General features: G+C 39.3%; 2 protein-coding genes and 1 long non-coding RNA gene across 4 annotated transcripts; 1 reads left to right on the top strand and 2 right to left on the bottom strand.

Moving 5' to 3' along the window:
• Positions 1 to 1,723: 1,723 nt before the first annotated feature.
• Positions 1,724 to 7,410, bottom strand: btbd17b (BTB (POZ) domain containing 17b; the record flags this gene model as incomplete). Its single annotated transcript, XM_079614006.1, is given in 4 exon segments — positions 1,724 to 3,439; positions 4,810 to 5,095; positions 7,202 to 7,329; positions 7,331 to 7,410. Coding segments are annotated over 4 exon segments (1,569 nt in total). The 3' UTR covers positions 1,724 to 2,364.
• A 4,164-nt stretch (positions 7,411 to 11,574) lies between these two features.
• Positions 11,575 to 17,744, bottom strand: ccdc137 (coiled-coil domain containing 137). Its single transcript, XM_079613966.1, has 6 exons — positions 17,510 to 17,744; positions 16,726 to 16,853; positions 15,723 to 15,930; positions 13,747 to 13,826; positions 13,588 to 13,667; positions 11,575 to 12,898 (listed from the first exon to the last, which is right to left on the bottom strand). Exons 1-6 carry the CDS (start codon positions 17,557 to 17,559, stop codon positions 12,710 to 12,712), a joined length of 735 nt encoding a protein of 244 aa, XP_079470092.1. The 5' UTR covers positions 17,560 to 17,744; the 3' UTR covers positions 11,575 to 12,709.
• Positions 17,745 to 19,228: 1,484 nt separating this feature from the next.
• LOC306999372 lies at positions 19,229 to 21,012 on the top strand. 2 transcript variants are annotated; one of them, XR_013797834.1, is made up of 4 exons: positions 19,229 to 19,390; positions 19,506 to 19,716; positions 19,907 to 20,167; positions 20,795 to 21,012. It is a non-coding gene; the product is annotated as an uncharacterized lncRNA (long non-coding RNA). The 2 variants fall into 2 exon arrangements; XR_013797835.1 differs by having other exon boundaries at positions 19,506 to 20,167.
• Positions 21,013 to 23,599: the final 2,587 nt, after the last annotated feature.

Here is a 23,599-nt window from a genome sequence, read left to right as displayed (position 1 = left end):
AATTTTTATTCTGGGATAAACCTCAAAATTTCAATGAAAGTCTATGAGCTACCCACATATTTATAGGATAATTCAGGATCCCCTATTTCAGTCCCCAATGTCTATAATGGTCAATCTGATATTGGTGATATAATATTGGTAAACAGTCTGTAAAGCATGCAGCGTCATAAAAAATACAGTTTAAAAGTAATATGTGTGTGTATATATATATATATATATATATATATATATAGGTCTGAATTTAAACCGCATTCTTGCACAGACAGTGTAGTTCCATACATAAACTTCATTATGAAGATTAAAATGTAAAAACACTAGATAAGATGTCTAGACTGTATTGTGGTTGACATCTCCACAGTCCGACATTTCCAGAGTGAGCAGTATTGACAGATGACACATTCCCTCCAACCCTGATTACATAAAGCAGTTTCCGTTAATGACCTCTAGCGACACTGAACCACTATCACGCTGTTAAAAGCATGCTGTGCACAGATTACATAGTAGCCTTTGCACATTTTGTATGCATATAGATTATTCAGATTACCTAATACAATTGGCAAAAAAAAATTACTTAATAGAACACGGTGCATGTACTTAAAGTCCGCCTGTGGTGAAATTTATGTCAACACCATGGGTATTTTCTCTTTAAAACTGCAGTTAACCAGAGTCTCAAAATCGCTGGCGTTTCTGACGTCACAAACTACCTTGTAACCAATCAGGTCAAGGTGTGATCGTCAACGAGTGGATCTCTGAGCTGGTGTGAGTGAGTGGAGGCGGGGCTAATTTACATATTCATAGAACCGCATACTAAACATTCGCCATGTTGTCGTTATCATGTGACCTACCAGTGTCAGTTCCAGTGCCAGTCACAAATCCTCTCCCGTGGCCTCATGGGATAGTAAAGTGTCCATTGTATGCACACTTCAGAATCTCGCCAGAAGTAGTTGCTCATCCGGGTACTTTTCGTCTACTGTTTATGAGTACTGTGAATTCGGGCAAAGTTCTTTTGTCACGTAGGCCTGCTGTTTTTCGCCTACTATAGCAGGGAAATATGCGATTTCGTTTGCAGCCACCTTTTTTTATTACACAAACACTATGAGGTCATGTGACAATGTAGCATAGATCCATCCATTTAAAAAGTTTATTATTTAATTTTCCACTATAGGCCTATATACAGGGCAGTAAACAAGTGTTCTATTGCAAACATCCTGCAGCCTGAGCATCATGTTTCTTTTCCCAGCATGCACCTGCCCTGCATAATCACTCCAGCAGCTGCTGCTTAATGCTGTGTTTGCACTGCTGTGCTCCAGCTGGCTTTCTAATAGTTATCTTCTGATATAGCGTTACTCCAGCCAAATGGCATCATGATAAAACCTGTCAACACTCAAGTAAGCGTCTGCATATCAGCAGCCAAGCTTTAAACCACTCTCTTAATTCGAATAGCTCAATGGCTAAATAGGACGTGCCACTCTTTGACCACCAGAGGGTTTCAGCTTCAGAGTTGACCACGCTTTTTTTTTTTTTTAAGATATCTCTATTTACACATAAGATGTATAGTTGCAATACTTACAACAGGTGCATGTCACAATGTTATCTAATACAATATAAAATTAAATTAAAAATAAAAATAAATAATGCTTTTCCAAATGCATTTCCACCCCAGAAACATCACAGCTTCATTAAGTAGAACCAATGCTTCTTGGTAAGGAATAAACAGTAATTTGTGGGTTCAGAAATTGTGATTTTAATTGAAACATAACATGAATTGCAATATAACAAGTGAACAAAAAATGAATACAGTTTTTTTATTTTATTATAGCTTTTTGACTTCTTTCTATGAACGCAATCAGCATGTTCACCGTACAGTTTAAGGGGTTGACAAATTAAAGTCAAACATGGCAATACACAAATGTGACTTCAAATTACTATTAAAGTTTGTGTGAGCTTTCATGCAGCATGATAAAAAAGTTATTTTACTAAAGTAACCAAAAATTCACAACCAGTTAGGCTACATTTAATCTGATTTCCAAATGAAACAGGATATTAAGTGAGAAAAAGTATAGGGCAGACATTGATTTTATCCACTGGGAATTGATTAAATAGTGACAAAATGGGTGTTTTTATGCACTATGAAAATGTATTTTAAACATTTTAATTTTATTTTGACATCAACAATAAAATGTGGTGCTGATTTGATATTTGAAATCCATATATATACTGAACATCCATATTAATGTAAAATCAAAATGTGGTGCAGTTCAAGATAAAAGCATCTGCAAAATGCATAAATGTAAATGCATGTGGACATGCAAATCACGCCTTCAAAGCTGTAGGGCATAAATCATTGGTAGAGGAACTAGACTCTTATTTTTTGGCCACTATGAGGCTGTGGTAGAGGGGCTTCACAATAATGTGCAGGTAGAGCGAGCTGTCAATGAGGTACTCGGATGCTCTACGCTGGAGGTCCGCTTCCAACAGAAAGTCTCCCGCCTCTTCCGTGCTCTGGTGGAAGTTGTAGACATGACGGACCACCACCTTCCCCTGCTTTCGGGCCGATACGATGACGGTCTTTTGAAAGCTGACGCCAGCGAAGTCCGGGCTGGAGGTGGCAGGTGTGACGATGATCCGCGGACGCCCCCCGTCGGTACGAGTGGGCTGCAAGGACCCCTGCTCCGGGTACGCGGATCGCACGCTGAGAGGAAGCCAGCGCGGTGAGAAAAGAGCGTTCCACGTCACGCGTTTGCTGGCGTCGTAACCGCTCGGCCCGAGTTGAGTCTGAAAGCTGAAGCTGCGGTCGTCCCGCGTAGGGTTGTTGATCACCCACGGGGAGCCCCATGCCGCCGACAGGTAGTTACGTGGCGTGAAGAGGCTGCAGTTAACGTCGAAGTACTTCGCGAGCTGGACGGGTGAGGCTGAGTGGAACTGGAAGGCCAGGAAGAGCAGGTCGCGTACGGATTCGTAATATTTCAACATCAGAGATGACTTCTTCTGCAGGTGGAACAAATGTCGAGGTGATATCATGGCGTAACGTATCGCTTTGAGTGCGTTCTCGGCCGTCTCACCTGAAGGCTGGTTCTGGTTGATCCAGGCTTCCAGAGCTTCGTACAGCTCCAGTTCGCTCTGCAGAACCAGGTCTGAGCGCTGCAGCAAAGACAGCATCAGTTCTGGGCTCACCGAGCTCCACTCGGCGCTCTGGAGAACCGATGACAGGTTCCAGGACAGGTACTGCAGGCAGCTGTTCTGCAGGCTCACGTCCCCGATCTGCGTGGCGTATTGGTACCAGGCTACCACGTGTCCCGTGGGCGAGTCGCTGGACAGGTGCTGGGTCATGTATTGGGTGAGGCCCTGCTGGAGGTCCCACACATGATACTTGCTGGCAAGCTTGTGTAAAGGAATGGCCTGGTTCAGACGCACCGTGATGTCACCGCAGTACAAGTACCTGCAGGGAAAGAGATCGGGCTGTGAAAATCAACCTTCCCATTGATGTTCTACCTGAGATAACTTTCATTACCCTGAAACTTGACCTGTGTTGAATGATAGTAACGTAACACAACTGAAGGATGCACTAAAAGTATTTTCCTCTGTTCTTCATCTTCTCATTTTAAGGAACCCCCACACCTGACATGCAAGATTTTTTTCCTTTAAGAGGTGCATATATTTTTGGTCAAGATCTTGTATTGTCAATGCAAGAGTCAAGCACTCTGTAAAGTCTCCTCCAGCACATCCCAAATACTTTCAGTGAATTTAAGGTCTGGACTCAGAGCTGCCGATTCCTGTGTGAAAATTATTCTTCAATCTCCCCCCAACCATTCTTTCACCATTTGAAACTAACTGTTAATTCATGGGCATAATATATTTTTTTTTCCTGCATGTCATGTGCGGGGCTCCGTACATTTATCTGACATAATGTGAGGCCTAGATGTAGGTAAAACCTGGAAATATTCATGATCTTCCACCATTGTGTCCTTTTGACTGTCCCTCTAAAATGTGTACATTGGTTGCATTGGTTTTATCTCTAATTTTGTCATAAAATTCACTACTTTAGTAGGCTATATATACATATCAATGTATGTAATGGCTTGCATTACTTTTATATGGACCCCAGAAAGATTTGTGGAAAGTAATGTTTAAATACTTGATTTAAGTTTCCCTCCAAATGTGTTTTGTGGAAAATCTAAAAAATAAAAGTTAAAAAAAAACTATAGAACAACAAAAAACAATAGAACATATAAATCAAATCAAATAACTTTGTTGAAAATCCCACAATATAAAATATATAATTTTTTAAGTAAACAATAATTAAAAAATATACAATTAAAACAAAATTGAAAGCAATAAAAAATATAAATAAAATAGTTTTATTGAGAATCTAAAATATAAAAAAGAAAATAAATAAAAAATAGAAAATAAATAAAATGATACACAAAATGTACTTATTACTTATTGCTATGAAACATTTTCATTCCTTTTACATTTTTATTCCTTAAATCTTTTGTACCCGTACTCCACAGTAAATCAACAAATCAACAAGAGAAAGTGAATCTAAAAAAATGCTTTACTATCTACCAAAGTCAACTAAAAGGCAAACACATTACATCATAGACTTTTTCCCAGAAACCCCAGTTGCTCCCAGTTAGTGGACTGTTATGGCCTATTGATTATAGATTTAGGCTTGTAACTAAAAGGTTGTATATGTGTAGGTTCAAGGGTAAAGCATGGGCAGTCACCTCAACCACGTGTTGCTCCAAGAGAATTGTAAATCACTTTGTCTAAAACTGCTAAATGACCAATTATTACTGAATCACTCACCTAATGAACTTATCAAAGACAGCAGCACAGTCTGGCGTCTCTCTGAGGACCATCGCAGTGGAGTTACGGGTCTGTAGGAGCTCTTCAAACACGTCGCTCTGTAGGGTCAACACCAGCGAGTGGACCTGGATCACCTTCACCTCGTCCGTGTTCAAGGTCTGAACGCGCAGGCTCACGTCACTGCCGTTCCCCTGGGTCAGCAGGGCCTCCATGCGCTGCACCAGCACCATTGAATGGTTCAGTGTGGTAGCACTGTTCTCCAACACCACATCTGGCTTCAACGCTGCTGAAGGACAGAAATGCGACATTTGTGAACCGATTGGGGCAACGAAAGAAAAGAAGACATTCAAAAACAAGAACTAGTGTTGTCACGATACTAGAATTTCTAACTTCGATACGATACCTTGAAAAATATCGATATTCGATACCATTTTCGATACCACAGAGAAAAAAACTGCCACAATATTAAGGGGGTATTTTTTTTTTTTTAAAGCTAAATATAACAAGTCTAGAACATGACAATGAGATATATTTTACATGAACAAAAATGTCCTGAGTTCTATCTGTTAATATTTTTTAATTGGACCAGGGCTAACATGACCCGTTGTATTTGTATAACCTACTGTAATCAAAGATTAAAATATAGCCTACTGTAGTAGGCCAAAACTGTTTTTTTGCTTTTTACTGTAAAAAAGCACTCAACAGTATCAAATTGGAGGATAGAGTGTCAGTAATGTATAATAATAAGATTAAACATTCAATTTTCAGTTAAAGGCATTTCATTATTGAATTCAGAGATGCCATTGTCTAACTGTCTAGTTTAATTCATATCTGTGTAATCAAATTGATGATAATCGCTAATGAAGGCAAATTGCAGAATTAAATAATAATTTTCTGAATAAAGTTAAATAGGCACAAGTTAATTTACATTTGACCACAGTTAAAATATTTACTTGTCGGATTCCTCAGTCAGATTATGTTAACTTTAAGAATTACGGTGAAAAAACGAGACAACACAGACTCATATCAACAACAATACTTGGCCATCTTGGTTAATGTTTCAGAAAAGTTAAAATGAGAAGCGTTACAGTGTTTCGTTTAGGATTGTTTTTAGCAGTGGGGAAAGGTCTGTCCAAACAACAAACACCCCTGATGCTGAGCGTAGCCTATGCTTGCTAAATGGTACCCCTGGAGCCTGTTCCTTAAGTCTGTTTTCACCTATAAAATAATTTTAAAAAATGAGTGATGTGAGGGATTATTGATTGTCAAACAATCTTTTGGGTGCCCGCAGCCCGCTCGCAGTGTGAAGCGCGTGTCCGCGCTATTCTCCGACATGCCCGCTCGAGGTGTGTAGCGCGTGTCCACGCTATTCTCCGACTCCGACATGCCCGCTCGCGGTGTGTTTTTACGCGTGTCCGCGCTATTCTCCGACATGCCCGCTCGCGGTGTTCTTTATCAATCAACCAAAGCCGGTCGCGGGGGCGCCGCCCTCGCCATCTTTCCATTCACTTCACTTTTCCTATTTAACCAGAGCGAATGAGACGAGTGCGTCACGTGTGGTGTTTGTCAACGCGCCTTTGGGGAGAAGTGAAAGTGAAAGCTCGGCTAGTATCGATACTTCGGGAAATTAGTATTGGTACCGTTCAGATATTTCAGTATCGATATTTATCGAAATATCGATATTTTTGACAACACTAACAAGAACAATGCATATTATGAGGGGTTTAAATTTCCTTGCATGCATTTGCACTCCATATTTCATCAGTTTTTGAATAATGTATGAATAAATCTCTTTCACAAGGCATTCCTTCTTGCATGTCATTTATGTAGTTTATAAATTTGAAACACACCCCAGAAATTGGTTTTCCATCCACCTTTATTTGGCACTAAACTGTGAATTTTCCTCCTTTCAGAATCATAAAAATAATTAGTCATATAATGTTAAGTATGAGAGCAATTATATTGCATTTCAGCTTGCAAAGGCACTTTTGGTGCCAAAGAGCCCAAGAAAAGGAGGGAAAAGCCTGAATACAAAATCACAAGCGAGACCTTGTTAATGAAAGGCTTTGAATGCTGCTCACTGCTCTTGAAGTCATGTGACACATTCACTCGCACCTGACACTTTGATCAGTTCAGTCGTTTGAAAGCTTCTGCATTTCCTGTAAAGATGGTGACTTCTCATATAACTGCAACTGAACTGTGCAACATTGTGTCTGCGCATATAAAGAAAGATTTCACAGATTGTTTAGTTGGTTTTTGTGTTAAATACCAAAAACATGGTCAGGAAAAAGAACAAATTGTCATAAAGTATCTTCTCTCATAACATATATAACAAATAACACATGAAAAATACATGGCTATTCCAAGAAGAGAAAAAAATCCATGATCTTACCTCCTACACATAGTGCAACACAAAGGTTGGCCAGGCAAACCACGGCAGGAACGCTTCGTCCGGAGTTCACCATGTCTCTTCCTGTATTAATGTCGTCCTTCTTTCTTCTGGATGCCTTTTTTTCACCCCAATCTCTCTCTCTCAGTATGTGCTGCCCAGGCTCCCTGTCCCACACTCTTTATGTAGGACGTTGGCACATCACTGAGCATCTCTCAGCCTCATGAAGCCCATTGATTGGTGGAACCCCGGCTGGGCCGTTGCCATGGCGACCGCTTTGATTGTGAGTTTCTCCTCTTTCAATGTTACATGATATCGATCTGTGGCACTGGTCCGCGTGTTTGGACTGAAGTGGGCGTCTGGAGTGGGATGCGGTCTACACATGTGGGCTACTGCTACTATATTAGCTCAAATAAAGGAATATACTGGAAGATGAATATTATTGCACATGTTACAATGTTGGATTGCACAGAGGATATCTATTCAGTAACATCTTAAAATACAGAAATGCATTCGCAAATCACTAATTGGGTGGCTAAGCACCCATTCTATGCAATTTTATAGATTCATACAATTAAAATCAAAAGGGAAAGCATGAAAAGGAAATAACAAAGTTCAATATTATGTAACAAACTATAATGTTGTAGTTTTATATTTTTTTAAAAAAATGAAATAAAAATTCATCCCCACCATGATGCCAGGATTTTGCTATGGGGTTCCTTACTGTTAATTACTGGCCCATGACAAAAAAGCACATCCAGGCCTTTAAAGTAAATCTATGGGATTATTTCACCTTGTTTTACCATTCTTTATTGGTGAAAACCTCTCTCCTTACATAAGTAATGGAACATCTCTCAACAAACTGCAGTTTCAGGTATCATTTACTGTATGTCTGTAGTGCGCAAAGGTGCAAGATGAGAATAAACTGCCTACATTTTTATTATATTATTTATATTATTATACATTTTATGTATAGGCACCTTACAATGACACCTTACAACACACAAAACAATCAACATTAATCAACAAATAATCATTATTACAGCCTAGATACAAGCATAAAAGCAATCACATAAAAGCCAGCCTAAAAAGATTGTTCTTAAAGCGAGATTTAAAAACAAGACGACGTTCACTGTTTCCCTCATCCTGTGGCAACAAGTTCCAGAAATAAGGAGCTGCATGACTAAAGGCTCGGGACGCCATAGAAGCAGTGTGAGTTCGAGGAAGAACAAGAGTGCAGAAGATAAGAAGGGACAAGATTATTGTGAGTAAGTAGAAGAATTTTAGGTTCAAAACAATATTTAACCCTGAGCCAATCCAAGTGTTGTAATATGGGAGTAATAGAGGATTTGTGCTAGCTGGAGTTTGTAGAGAAGCTTTGAAGGCAGGCCATAATAAAGAGCGTTACAGTAATCAATACAGGAAGTGACTAAAGCATAAACAAGAATCACAGTTTCCGAGAGAGCCGGACAAAGTTGATCAATATTATGCATGTAGAAATATGCAGAAAGCATGACACTGTTTATATGTGCTTCGAATGATAAAGTACTGTCAAAGATGACACCCAAACTTTTAAACTTTAGAAACAGACACTGGAAAATTATTAATATCCACAGAGGAATGTTTAGATTTGGCCAAATTTGTTTTTGAAGTCAAGAATAATTTCAGTTTTACTGCTGTTAAGTTAAAGAAGATTTGATGTAAACCACTCTTTAAAGGGCACCTATTATGACATTTAAAATGTTCCTAATGTTGTTTAGGGTGTCCCCAACAACAGTTTTACATGCATGCAATGACAAAAAACACTTTTGTTGTCGTATAATATGCATTTATTTTTACCTGATTTGCTCACCGACTCCCAAATGATTCGTTCAACGACTCGTTTTTCAAACCCCTCCTTTGCGCGACGCTAATCTGCGTTGATTGGTCAGATGACCAGCAGTGTTTACAGAGATAATACTTATTTTTAACACGGAGTACAATGATGCTTTTATCAATTCAATTTTGTTATAATAATGATTATAGTCCACTGCTTTATAGTTTGTAGTAAAAAAACTAAAAATAAGATAAAGAATTTAATGTTAGCGAGCATAGCCCAGAGTTCATATTGTAAAACCATCAGTCTTTGTTTGCATTAGCCCGATGCATAAACATAACGTTTTTACAAAAAAAAAAAAAAAATGCAGTTACGTTACTAGTACGAGGTATTATTCTATTCTTTAAGACAACTCCGAAACCAACGACAAACACTTCACATATCTCAATACAATTGTCATTGAAGACCTAGAAGCTAAACGGTGCTTACACAAACAAAATAATTATTAAGCATGCTACATAAAACATAAAAGCAACAATTATTAATAACACTTACAGGTAGGGTGACCAGATGCGATTGGTTGAAATTCGGGACTGGGGGGGGGGGGGTGACGCCTGCTGGTCAAGCGATATAAAATTACTTGTCAAATAAATTAAACATAATGAAACATTAATTTGAGTTGAGTTAGCCAAATTCCAGTTCAGCCATGTCCACAAAACGAATGAATGAAAATTAGCTTACAAATGCATCTAAATTCGCGCCTTCGGTATCTTAGAAATAAAAGATAACAAAAAAAGATGCCGCAGCCCGCAGCCAATGAGCCGCCGGCCGGCGGGGGCTGGCTCATATATCATAATACGCTGCTTTTGGCTGCGGCATCTGTTTTTGTTTCTTTTTTTCTAAGATAAAAAGAAACTCAACCTCCACGGACAGTTTTTAATGTTTTATCATACAAGTTCTATTCAAGATTTTGTATAAGTATAATTTTCGGGACAATTAGGGCCGGATTCGGGATTCGGGACAACAGCTCAGATTTCGGGACTGTCCCGAATTTTTCGGGACATCTGGTCACCCTACTTACAGGCAGTGGCGCCTCCAGAAATTTTTCATAGGGGTGGCCAGATGGGGCCACTTAAAATCTTGGGGTGGCACACCAAAACAATAAACCATAATTTCAGAATTGTATTCTACTGTTGTAGTAAACCGGCCTGAAGAAAACTATCAGAAAGACTTAAGGAAACACCTACTGATATACTTTGGTTTGTTGTGTTATATTTAACGGACAGTGCATCACGTTGCATGAATTTCTTAAATGAAATAAACAGAGTTCACAAGCAGGTTAATACATACACACACTCCATTTCATCATTGCAAATAACACATATGACTCGACTGACAGAACTAGGAACTAACAGACACATGAAGTAAACTTGTGTGTAGTTTATAAAGTCCAACCTTGCACTTGAAAACAATCTAAACTCTGTTATTATGACGCAGCTGTTATTGATGCGACTTACCAGCACGAGAGATGTGAGACTCTGCTGGTGCTGGTGGTGACGTAGCTCCGCCCGCAATATCACGCACACAAATGCGAGTGATGCAACAGCCAATGTCGAGTTTTCCCAATTAATGCATGAATTTAACAGCATTATTTAAACTCCGTTACACATATACATGCACCAGCTAACGACGTTAGCTAGGTAACTCTTGTCAAAACGTGTCAAAGACGCATCAAAAAGCTGTTGTAACAGTATACTGTAACCATTTGGCACTTAAAAAGCACGTCACGACACATAATTCCCCGTCTTCTTTTACTAAAGAATATTTTTTACTTATTTACTTACTGGTAGTCTTCGTCTTCTTTCTTAACTTCTTTTAAAATTGTTGACCGACGGGCACGCGCTGAGCTGTTGCTGTCTGAGCGCGCAACAGCGGCATGTACGGAGGGGCGGGGGAGGGGCGGGCTACTGTGTGCGATCGAAGGTCTAGAGCGGCTTGCCTGCCTGGCTGTGCATTAGGGATGGAATGCATAACTATGCTACTAAAATTTATACTGGCCAGTGGGGTGGCCAGTGGGGTGGCCAGGAGTCGGCCAAGGGTGGCCACGGCCACCCCTGGCCACCCCCTGGTGGCGCCACTGCTTACAGGTTGTGATACGGAGGAGGAAGCTGATGCAAATACACTTGGAACTGAACCTTCCTTCAATATCAGCCGCCTCGCGAATCCAAGTTTGATTGCATTTAAGTTGATAAAGCAATCGTCTTCAAAATGACGCGAACAAAGCACAAGGCTCGGACTATACTTCTGTGGTATAGTTGTATATATGAATTGTAGCCACTTAGTCTTCAAATGCTCCTCCATGGGCAGATGAAAAAAGTTGGCTTTTGAGTTGCACTTCAGAACACAGCGTCTCGTCGCCATGATATTTTCCCTGGGCTTGGAGCGCAATAAGTGGGCGTTTCGTATTCAAATAACTTTACAAGTTGACGTCATCTAGTCAGAGAAAAAGCTTCGGTCTTCTAACATTCATAAAAATGACTCAGAGTCGACTCTTACTTTTGAAAGACAATAACTTTATATACGGTGCACTTTCATATTTCAAACTTTGCAGGATGTTTTTGTTCACTTAGATCTATGTTACACACTACATGAAAGGTACATTTCAAAATTCCATAATAGGTGCCCTTTAAAATCAGCTGAATAATCTGAGAGGAAAGATGAAGGAAAAGTAGAGGTAGGTTTGGAGGACAGGTAAAGTTGGGTCTCATATGCGCAGCCGTGGAACTGAACACTAAATTTCCACCCACAAAAATGACAATGGGTAAAGGATACATAATAAATAAAAGAGGACCCAAAACTGAGCCCTGCAGAACACCTGTATTGATATACAGTGTGAAGGCTTTGATCTAAACTGCTTCAGCTGTATAAACCGAGTACGACCCACAAAACCCAGTCAGATGGGTACCTATGATTCAAATAAGACTCCAATCTGTCTTAACAGAATGTTGTGCGTCGAAAACACTATGATATGAAGATATGATATCCAGATTGAAATTGCTTATACAAACTATTATCAGAAAGATGATCCCGGACCTGGGCTGCAACAATCCATTCCAGTATATTAGAAGGTATGGTAGATTGGAAATGGGGTGAAAATGATTTGTTATTGAATCAGCCTCCAGTTTCTTAAGCATATGAGTGACCACAGCGGTTTAGAGTGAAGACATAATATAAATATAATATCAGTAATTAAAGAATAGAGAGAAGGTAAGCAGGCTTTAACCAAGTACACTGGAATAGGATCCAACTGACAAGTGCTAGATTTATATTTTTTGAATAATAAATAACAAGCATCCTCTGAATTGAATAACAAGCATCCTCTGTGCTTGGAAGTTTCAATGTGGAAAGATTAGAGGTTGATCAGAACAAAATGCTAGATAAGCCTTCATCACCAGAGTCATTCTGAGTATTAAGGGAACAGATGCATATGAATTGACTGTACATTATATAAAAGTGTGAACATTTATTTTTATTTTGCCTTTTATACAGTCCTGCTACATCCACTTGTAAATCTTTCACAGCACAATTATTTATCAATATGGCATTGTTGACCAGCAGAGGTAGCAAAAATATATAGAATAACGAAATATACATATAAATATGATAGAACACTGCACAATACAAAGAGTAGAGTATCATGTGGAGGTCCTGGCTGCCTTGTCCTGCTCATGTTTGTCTCTCTGCTGCTGCTTCATCTGTCTGTACAGCTGCACCGCTCTCTCCCGCTCCTCCTCCATCATCCTCTTCCTCGCCATAGAGGGTTTGGCTACCGACACAGGACTGTGACCCAGGAGGGAGTTCAGGAGAAGAACTTTGGGTGCCCCCTTGAGGTCAAATCACGATGGGAATTGGGAATTAGGAACAAAATGCATTTTAATTAATAATAATAATAATAATAATAATAATTCATTACATTTATATAGCGCCTTTCTGGACACTCAAAGCGCTTCACATATGGAAGGGGGGAATCTCCTCAACCACCACCAATGTGCAGCATCCACCTGGATGATGCGACGGCAGCCATATTGCGCCAGAACGCCCACCACACACCAGTTTACTGGTGGAGAGGAGACAGCGATGAAGCCAATTAGTATATATAGGAGGATGATTAGGAGGCCATGATGGACAGAGGCCACTGGGCAAATTTGGCCAGGATGCCGGGGTTACACCCCTACTCTTTCGAAAGACATCCTGGGATTTTTAATGACCACGGAGAGTCAGGACCTCGGTTTAACATCTCATCCGAAGGACGGCGCTCTTTTTTCAGTATAGTGTCCCCGTCACTACACTGGGGCGTTAGGACCCGCACAGACCACAGGGTGAGCGCCCCCTGCTGGCCTCACTAACACCTCTTCCAGCAGCAACCTGGTTTTCTCAGGAGGTCTCCCATCCAAGTACTAACCAGGCTCAGCCCCACTTAGCTTCAGTGGGCAACCGGTCTTGGGCTACAGGGTGATATGGCTGCTAGTAATTAGCATCTCAAAAGGGAGTAGATACCAAAAAAAAAGCTTACCTGGGGTTTGACTGTGGCTTTCCTTGGTTTAACACTCAGTAGTGGAGGCGCCATGACCACCTCTCCAAACGCCACCTCATCTAAGAGGAAGAGACATGATGATGCTCAGGGTACATTTGGACTTTTGATGAGAATGCTGAATTTATATTATATATATACCTTTAAACATCTCCTCCTCTTCACGCTCCTCTTGCTGGTTTAACTTCTTTCTCTGATGCCGACGTTTCTCTTTATTGAGCCTAAAATAAAGCGAAGTAAACTTTAACACACTGTGGCAGTATTTGAAATGACTATAATCTTTATTCATAGAGAAACTTTGCAACAAGCAAGACAAGGGTGTGCAGACAAGCGTTTTGCATGGTTATTTAATGCATTTGTTGTCAGATTGATTGGATTGATCGGAAGCTTAATCAATTAAATGAGCAAGAACAATTAATTAATTAATTAGCAATTAACACCACGATCACACAAAGACCATGGTGAAAATGAAAATGAGATAGGAGGCGAAATTATATTTCCATGTTTTTGCGTTCCCCTGAGAAACTTTGTGTTCTCGCAAGACTTTCAAGCTCTGCTTGCTTGCAAGTGAATGCAAAAAGTATTGGGAGCAAACAAAGTTTTTCTGGGGAACACAAAGGTTTCCGTGAGTAAAATGCAAAAGGTTTTGCAAGCGAACGTAAAGTTTCTCAGGGAAACACAAAAAGTATTTGGGTAACACTTTACTTACAGCCTTTATGTATAATGCAGTATAAAGGATATTCATAATATATGTTATAATTAGAGATGCACCGATTTCAATTTTCTAGGCCGATTCCGATTTCCGATTTTTCATCAAGTTTGACCTGCCGATACCGATTTTAGCCGATTCCGATTTTATTTTTTCTAACCACTTTACAACACACACAAATGTTTTTTGTCTATGTTTTCTTTAATAGAACATTTTGCATAGAATATAGAACATTCAAACAAATAATTACTCCCGGTGTGGGAAATTCACACACATTAAAGTGAAGTGTGTTATGAAAAAAAAAACATTTCCTTCTTTTCACATCCAATACACACACATCTGTATAAAAACAGGGAAAATAGGTAATGGCAATAAAATAATATAAAAATTACAAAAATAAAATAAATAGCCAATAGCCTTGTAGTATAAATATATTTCTAACACACACAAGCACACACTTCTGTATAAAAACAGGGAAAAATAGGTAATGGCAATAAAATAATATAAAAATAAAATAAATATCCTTGTAGTATAAATATATTTCTAACACACACACAGGCCTATTGCAATCACTTGTACATCAATGGCAGGTTTTTCTTCGCGAACAGAAGCATTTCTGTTTTGTCCCCAGTTGCAGGTTAACAACTGTTTCACACTGCAAACGTGAGCGGCGCGTCAACGACCGCTTCACTGCAAAAGTGAGCGGCGCGTGAACGAGCGATTCACACTGTAACGGTCCCTACACACCGGACGCGAATAGCGCGTCAGGCGCGAGTGATTCTAATGTTAAGTCAATGCAAAGACAACGCGCGTAACGCGTCTTTGCATTGACTTAACATTGAAATCACTTGCGCCTGACGCGCTATTCGCGTCCGGTGTGAACGCACCATAAACGAGAACGGCGCGTGAATGACAGTTTCACATGGCAAACGTGAGAGGCGCGTGAACGACCGTGAGTGGCGCGCGTCAGCGTAAATGCGTCATCACAGCAGCTGCAGCCGCCGGAGTATTACTGGAAGCGTTTGTAGTAGGCTACATCGTCACAGCAGCTGCTACAAAAGTCTCGGCGCCGAAACCCGCGATTCACTGCTGCTCACGCGACGTTCCTGCTTGAAGCTCGCGCGCTTCTCTTTGACCGGTTTTAAAAATCGGCATTGGTCAGAGTGATCGGCCGGTCACCGATTACGGCCGATCACGTGAAAATCGGCCGATTCCGATCACCAGCCGATCAATCGGTGCATCCCTAGTTATAATGCATCATATCCTTTCATAAAAGTTCATATTTGCTGATTCTGTAATTGGTTGTCTGTCGTGTTATTTTTCCCATCACCAAGTCCCTTTAAGGCCTCTGTATTAACGTCCCTACTTTGCAGTTTGAGTGTTAATCAGTAATGCATGTCAAACTAACCAATTCTTTTTAGGAGATTTCTTTTCCTCCGTCTTCTCTTCTTCTTTTAGCTCGACCTCCGGCTGTCGCTCTAGCTGGTTGTTCGTGAGGAAGAGGACATGCTCAGTCTCTTGGGTCATGCGGTTGATGTAAGCTTTCTCTGACTCGTGCCGTCCTCTGCGAAAATGTGGGACAGGAATATCTCCTGAGACCAGCTTTGGCTTAGAGGCTAAAACAAGAGATATATATATATATATATGAACACACACAGCAAGACATCCCTTCCTCCGCTGCCCTTGACACTGGCCGTGTCCTTGAGCAATATTTGTGGGTCACTAGCTTGTCTGCAGACAGAACCCAGACAGCAGCGGCGGGGTGATGCCGCCCACATGATGCACCTCAATGAATTTTCAACCAACGGGCAAATTGCATGTAATTGTTTTAAAAGAATTCTAATCTTGGATAAATGGGTAATAATTATGTGCAGTGACAAAAATATATATATTGCATGATTGAAAGTTCAGTGTGAGATTATTTGAAACCACTGCTTAAAAAAACAACACAATTGGCCCTCTAGGCATACTGACAATAATTGATATTGACATATCAATAACATCATTAGCTATCTTCAAGCTTCTAATGAATGATGTCATATATTAACTTGAAAGAGTGTCATGTTTTAAGAGCTTACATTAACAAATTGGAAACCAGTGACAGATTTAACGTTTTAAGCAGCTGGTATTCCAGTTGTATGATAACATGTCCAGTATGAGTAATGAAATTTAAATTTAACATTACAATGACTATACAAACAGAAGTTAGGCCTAATATTTTTTTAATAAGTGATTTATATTAAGAAGTTACAGTGTCTTATTCTGAATGATTTTTAATTCAAAATGTAACTTTTATAAATAATCTTCAGTAAGTATATGGGTCTGCTTTTTGTGTAGTACAAGCTGCGGCATTTATTTACCAACCTTCCATTATAATTAATTTTTTGAAAATTGTGTAAGACAGGCAGTACCTTTTCCCCTTTTCTTTGAGCCTTGTTTCATCGTCTCTTTACTCTTCATGATGTCACGCAAACGACGAGGAATCTGCTGGAGGTGATCGTCTGATGCAGGGTCAGCATGTTTAATTGACTTCTTTGCACTAAATAAATGACAAGAAACTTAGATTATCAGCACCAATCAAATGAGTAAATTTGTATCTTACAAAATCATTTTTGAAGGAACACAATAGGGCTATTAAAAAGACAAAGGAACAAAATAGTTTTCGATAATAATGCTTGGTCATTGAGATTTGATTAATATAAAAAATATGTTTTTTTATGTTTAATAAATACCTACAATTGATATTTAAATGATTTAGAATATAAGATTAATATAATTTCAGAATATGCTTATATACAAGGGTCCTACAACCCAAATACATTTCTTATAGCCATTCATATTAATGAATACATTGTATGAAGGTGGCATTTTCAGGTTTTGGACACAGCCTTTTCAAAACAGACAGTGGATATTAATACATTTTGCTGTGACGTTAAGCCAGAGTAATACGAAATCCTGAAAGATGCATAGTTACCTAAGTAACATTATACCCAAATTATTTACGCTATGTACTGGGAAATGTCTTCACCATTTTCTGTCAATCCATATGATCATATAGATATGGTTTAAATTAAGCAATATTTCTACATTCTACTTGTTAATTTTGGTTATGTTTACCATGTGAAATGAATATCCAGACATAGCCACAAATCTCTGAAACGCCGTTACTGAATAAGTATTACACCTCTCATTTACCTGAAATGCTTATCATTCTTCTGTTGTTTAAGTTGTTTTTCTGGTTTCATTGTGTATTTTTTATGTAAACAGCGTTTTTCCCCTGGTTGACTGTAAACTCGTGTGGTGTGTTCTTCCTCCTGCTCTTCTTCCTCTGCGCTGCGGGGATCAGCGGCACATCACCGCGTTACTGCCACTCACTGGACGATGTGTGAACTACTCACTCCATCCACGAGGGTTCTTCTGACTCTGAGGTAAATCATATTTGCGATGTAGTCAGTTAAAAGCAAAATTTTGGGGGGGTTATTAGTGAGTTTCTTCTCGTTGACCATTACACTTCCAAAGTGAGTATCTAAAGTTCATGAACGTATTTATCTTACGTTTATTTCCTTTGTGTTCCCCCTGTTTACATGGTTGTGATACTGCCAATTAATTTAGGCTACTACTCAGGACGGCCACTGTTATTAATTTATTCTCTTAATTATTTACATAATGTTACAGCTAACATAAATTTCACTATTTCATGTACAAACCTTGACAATAATAGACCTGTAATAGGCTCTGATTCAAACGTAATGTCGTTTGGGGGAAACAAATATTATTTTAATAGTGAGTTAGTTCCATAATGTTCCTGTCTTTGTTGACCTATCTGGACTTCTCCATATCACTTATTTCCCCATTCCTTTATTTCTGCTACTGTTGGTTCAAAACCTTTTCTTTATTCTTGCCTTTCCTTCTGTAGTTCAAACACATCCGTTAGAAATTCTGATTCGTTTTAGAACATTTTTGAAATTCTGTAAAAAAAAAAAAAAAACGTTTACATGAGACTTTAGAGAGCCGCTCATGCTCGCTTGAGCCATGAGTCAAGTCATGTACATAAAAAAAGATGAGACAAAAAAAACAATTTGTCAGAAATACACACGGGCGGAAAATGTCTTTTCAGCAAAAACTGATGGTAAATAAAAAAATATCATAATGTCAATAGAGCAAAGACCACTTTTTTACATTTAAAAAATATATTTCTTGTTAGTTTATTAGTATAAAACAATGGTCAAATTGTCGCCTTGCATTCATGTACATTAAGGTGCATGAGCAGCTTACCATGTTGTTTCATTGCTCACACTACAAGATCATGTTACGATAATATCAAACAGGTTTGAAAATATTGCAGCGTCTTTGACTGCTCGAGACTGACTCAGATCACGTCGCAGACATGCTCATATTTGACAAGCATCAGCGACCGCAATGAGTACCAATTTGGCCGTGATCTGGGGGTTTTGTTGCAGACCTTGGGAATCTGTCTGCGACAGCAAAATCCAGCCAAAAGTCATCTAGTGTGAGCCTGCTTTAGGATTACAACGCTTTGGAATATACAATGGTATATTTAAGTGATGTTATCTGAGAAAAATTGGCTTAAATATGTCTTGGACAACTTCTTTTATATAGGCTTCATCCTGATGTTTTAACCTAACCCAGGCTTGTACCTTCAGCTTCTAAATTTAAATATAGCCTATGGGTAATAAATAAGCAAATATACGACTGAAACTCTGTAATTGTAAATATTGGATATAAAACAAAGTGCTTTTTGAGGCAATGTTAGCCTATATGAAGGAAAATGAAAAAAAAAAATTCACCACAAAATTGGTTTAAAAAACCAGATTCCACTTTTACCGTTACATTCGTTTTATTTTCCAAAGCCTATACACTCAAAACTCAGGCTCATTTTAACAGCCTCTCAAAACCAGCTGACTAAACCTTTCCATGAGCTGGGGACACCCGGATGACCCTCAGTCTCCACCTGAGGGAACAACACGCTCTTTGAGTCCAGGGAGCGGACAGACGGATTGTTGACACATTCAGAATGGCCTGACTCACCGTTTCCTGAGAAAGCTCCACTCCCAGGTACCCACAGTGACCTGCCGGCATAGCAGCCTCTTTGTGACCTGTTTACATGCTTGTTCCCCAAATATACTGTATTTAAAAATGCATAACACTGATTTCCTGGATTTTTTTTCAGTGCTGAACTGGCTGTCGTTCAGAAAAGGTCACGTCTTTGTGGTCAGGTGGTGCTGAGAAGAAACAAATGCTTCAATAACACGTGAATAGACCTAAATAGGGATTATCCTATGCTCCATTCAAAATAATTTATGACATAACTCTGGGGCACATTCCAGGAGAGGTCACCCATCTCGTTGGGAAGCACCGGTGAGGAAGAGGACACAAACACCGTAAGGGATCATCCAGTTTCACCCATGCTAATCCAAGTTTGGCATGGGTTTTTACGACTGGCGGAGCACTTGTGAGAGTGACATGTCTGAGTGGTGGTGTATTTAGACATACTGGTGTATGGTTTTAAACATTAGCTCAGAGCTCATTCAGAACGTATATTATGTGACTAACATTGTTATCCATACGCAGAGTCCAGCTGAGGAATCCCTGAAAGAGAGGCGCTCACTATACGTCTGTGGGTGATGAGCTAATGTTTGTGCCAACGAGAAAGATTCCTCCACAAATCTGAAGATTTTCTGAAATGGACATCTTTAAGAGGTCTATTGAAGGCACATTTCTAAACGAAAGAAGAAGAAAAAACTGGAGAAAGATGCTTCATGACATCACCTGTCTCTTAACGTAATCTCAATCTCTATCCCTTTCAGACAGCATTGAGTCATGGGCAGCAAGGTACTTGCACAGTGACAGTATGAGTCACTGTTAACAGTAAATCAAGAAAAAGGAAGTTTTGTCTAAAAATATACATGTGAACATTCCACTTCACTGAACAGTCTTAGCTCAAACAAAACTGTTGGATATTTACTGCCAGCTCAGCGTCTCCACTTGGAATCACAGAAGGGCTCTGGAAATGAACCTTTGGGAATAAGAAGATAGAATCTAGCATGAGTAGACTTTTAGTCACACAGAAAAAACATCAGTCCACATTTTCCAGTTTTTAGACATAAGGAAGGAAAATATGTTTTAAGAGTTACTATAGATATTGCAACTAGTTTATAATGAATATAAAAGTATGAAACAAATCAAATCCAGAGCCCATTATTTTGTCATTTAGACTGGGGCGTCTAGTGGTGCAGAATTTGCTCACTTCACCTTTAACTTCTGAAGGACCTCGTGTCCATTCTGAATTTAGATATCCACAGGAATGCTTTAACCGAGTCGGTTTTGCTTGCTGCACAAATAATAAATAAACCCCAATGCCAGCAGCTATACATTTAAATAGATTCCTTATCACTGGCAGTGGCTTCCTTTCATAAAAATGATTTTATTTCTAAAATAATCTTGAGCTAATATTTACAGATTCTAAAGAAGGCACTTGTGGTGAATGAGAGCACAAGATGAGCCTTAGCTCAGGATTAAGCCTCCAGATACCACACGGCTCCAAAGCGGATGAAACTGGCCACTGACGCAAATCCTGAGAGACAGTGTGCAATCCAAGACATCGCCACATATTTCCCAACTCCATTTTTTCTGTCTCTTTCAACAGGACTTCTCAGAAGTGAAGGCAATGTGTCATTATGTTACAACACAGCTTCCTTAAATAGCGTCATCATGCATCTTTGTATGTGTACGGATACAGTGGCCCCAAAAAGTGGACACTAATGTCACAATTAAAAATGTTTAAATGTCTTTGCATTATTGTTCATGTTAAGTTAAGGGGGGCTGGCATAACATTATCCACACACACACACACACACACGACTTTGAGACCAGTTCGTTTTAAAAAAAATTGGACAAAAGGGAAAAAAGTTCTAAAAAAAACAACAACCTCTAGCATCATTTGTTTGCACAAGCCATTTGGTTTGAAAAAGTGTGTCTAATGCAGTAAAAAAAGAGACATTTCTAAGTGTGGCTTACCAGTAAGTGTCTAAAAGTGTCCACATACTTTTTGGGGCCACTGTATGCTGTTCATTTACATGTTAATGTACACGTCTTTAAGAGGAAGTGGAAGGCTGACATTGCCATTGATTGATCATCTTGCTATAAAGGTAATACATTCACCACTCCATTATTCAGCATACTCAGAGGCACCAGGAAGGTTGTTGGTAATAAATAGTTGTTGTCACTGTGTGAGGTCTTGGGGAAATGATACCTCTGTGTGTGTCCTCTCACATTTACATGCACTCATATTCACATTCCAGGTTTCATACAGACTGTGCAGAGGCTCTGGAGCCAGGATGTCTTGACCAGAGTCTCATGTCCACTGTCCAGTGTCCACTGTTCCTGTCTAGGATAGGCCAAAGCCAACCGCAGGGAGAGAGAGAAAAAAATGTGTATCAGCAGAATGAAAAGAGGTGCAATGAAAGTGGGAGGATTTACACAACATCACCATAGAATCACAGCAGAAATTACACACTTCACCCTAAGTGTGTAATTTCTGTGCCACACCAAACAGAATTGTGAAAACAATGACAGTTTTGAAACAGTTTTCCCTGTCTGCCCCTCAAATTGCCTAGAAAATACCTGTGCCTTTGTATTATTTGATGTGAAAGTGATGTTTAAAAGGGTACAAAATAGAGTCACTTGCTTGTTTGGGTTTTTATCTCTTGGCAACCTTTATATACTCAAGGTTCCCATGATTTGTCAGCAGGAGGAAGGGGCTTTGAGTTTCATCCAGCTAGTGTCTACAATTTCTGAATGCACTCTTCACAGTGAGCATTGCCCAATTCACCACCTCACAATTATGGTCTGTAGGAACAAGTTTCTTAAAATTCAACAAGTGTAATTTGACCAGGTGAGATAGTACACTTCGGTCTCTGAAGCACCCATTTCCACAATAAACATATACAGTATTGGAATATTCTGAGCTCAAATACCTAGCCTGGGAAAACCCTGATGAACTTCCGGCAAATTTGAGATTTGCTCTGCAAGTCAGTCTGGGCAAGAGCCCACTCAAGCCCATTTCCATTTTTTCCAAATCGAGGCAAGAATCACAAACGTTGAGGAGGGCTTTACACGATGATGATCGCTCTGATTGGTTTCAGGTCTATTCAATTTTAGGTCCAGAGGCATTTGAGTGACGTCCGTTGATGACACCCCTTTGGAAATGGGCTGTGAATGAACCTTCCCCAGACCCACTCTCAGTTACAACTGAGAAGGGTCTAATGTCAACCAGGCTATCAAATACCTATTCAAACCTCAATAATCAGTATATGGGGTGTATGCCGTATTTTGTATATAATGATGTGGAAAGCCTGACTTCGGCCTTATAAGGGAATGTGCCAGAGAGTGAATTAGTGGCACATTTCCATGAGCAAATTGGGCATAACTTAAAAGGCTTTTTGTCTTACAGAATGCATCCTTTAATGGCATCTAGATATTGCTTTAACCTCCGGGCTGCCGCCGTGATTGCATGGCAAGTAATTCTTGTACAATTTTCTATAGATACAATGGACTCCACTAACAAATCTTACCCAGCTTCCAACAAATTATAGGATTAATGGTTGTCCATGGGTAACGTGATGCTACAGGAGTGGTTGGGATAGAGTAAGAAGTAAAATGTATTCAATGTAGAACAATCAGACTTATTGTCCTATAATGTGCTTGTAGGGGTGGGAAGTTTTCTGGTTTAACTAACCTTATTATCTAAATTATTTATTTAAAGTATACCCTGAGTTTCAAGTAATGTTCCAACCTGTCAATAACAATAATTTGTTTATAATAAACACAACTTGTATTTAAGATCAGAATAAAGTGATTATTTTAATTGTAAACATTCCTATATTCATTATTTATTTCATTCGTTTTTACATATGCATTTTAATCACAATCTTACCAGCCACCTGTAGTTCCCTCATACACCCCTAGAGGCTCATAAACCTCAGGTGGGCAAACCCTGACCTAGAAATTGGTTATCTATAATGAGCAGGGTGTCATTGTTATATTTCTATAGCTAGAATGACTCCGGAAATATTGTCATCCTTGTTCTTACACTTGCTCACTAAACAGAGTACTTTTCCATATAAAGTTTCTGTATTTCACACATGATTGCCCATGATCCTACGTCCTGTTATTGTACAACTCCAGACATGCAAGATGTCATGTAGGAATGCACTTTACAAAAAAAAAGAGAGAGAGAGGTGGAAAAGACTACGGTCGGGATGT

The sequence above is a fragment of the Phoxinus phoxinus genome, assembly GCF_949152265.1.
Source record: "Phoxinus phoxinus genome assembly, chromosome: 1".
Lineage (NCBI taxonomy): Eukaryota > Metazoa > Chordata > Actinopteri > Cypriniformes > Leuciscidae > Phoxinus > Phoxinus phoxinus.
This window is presented reverse-complemented; position numbering and strand designations above follow the sequence as displayed.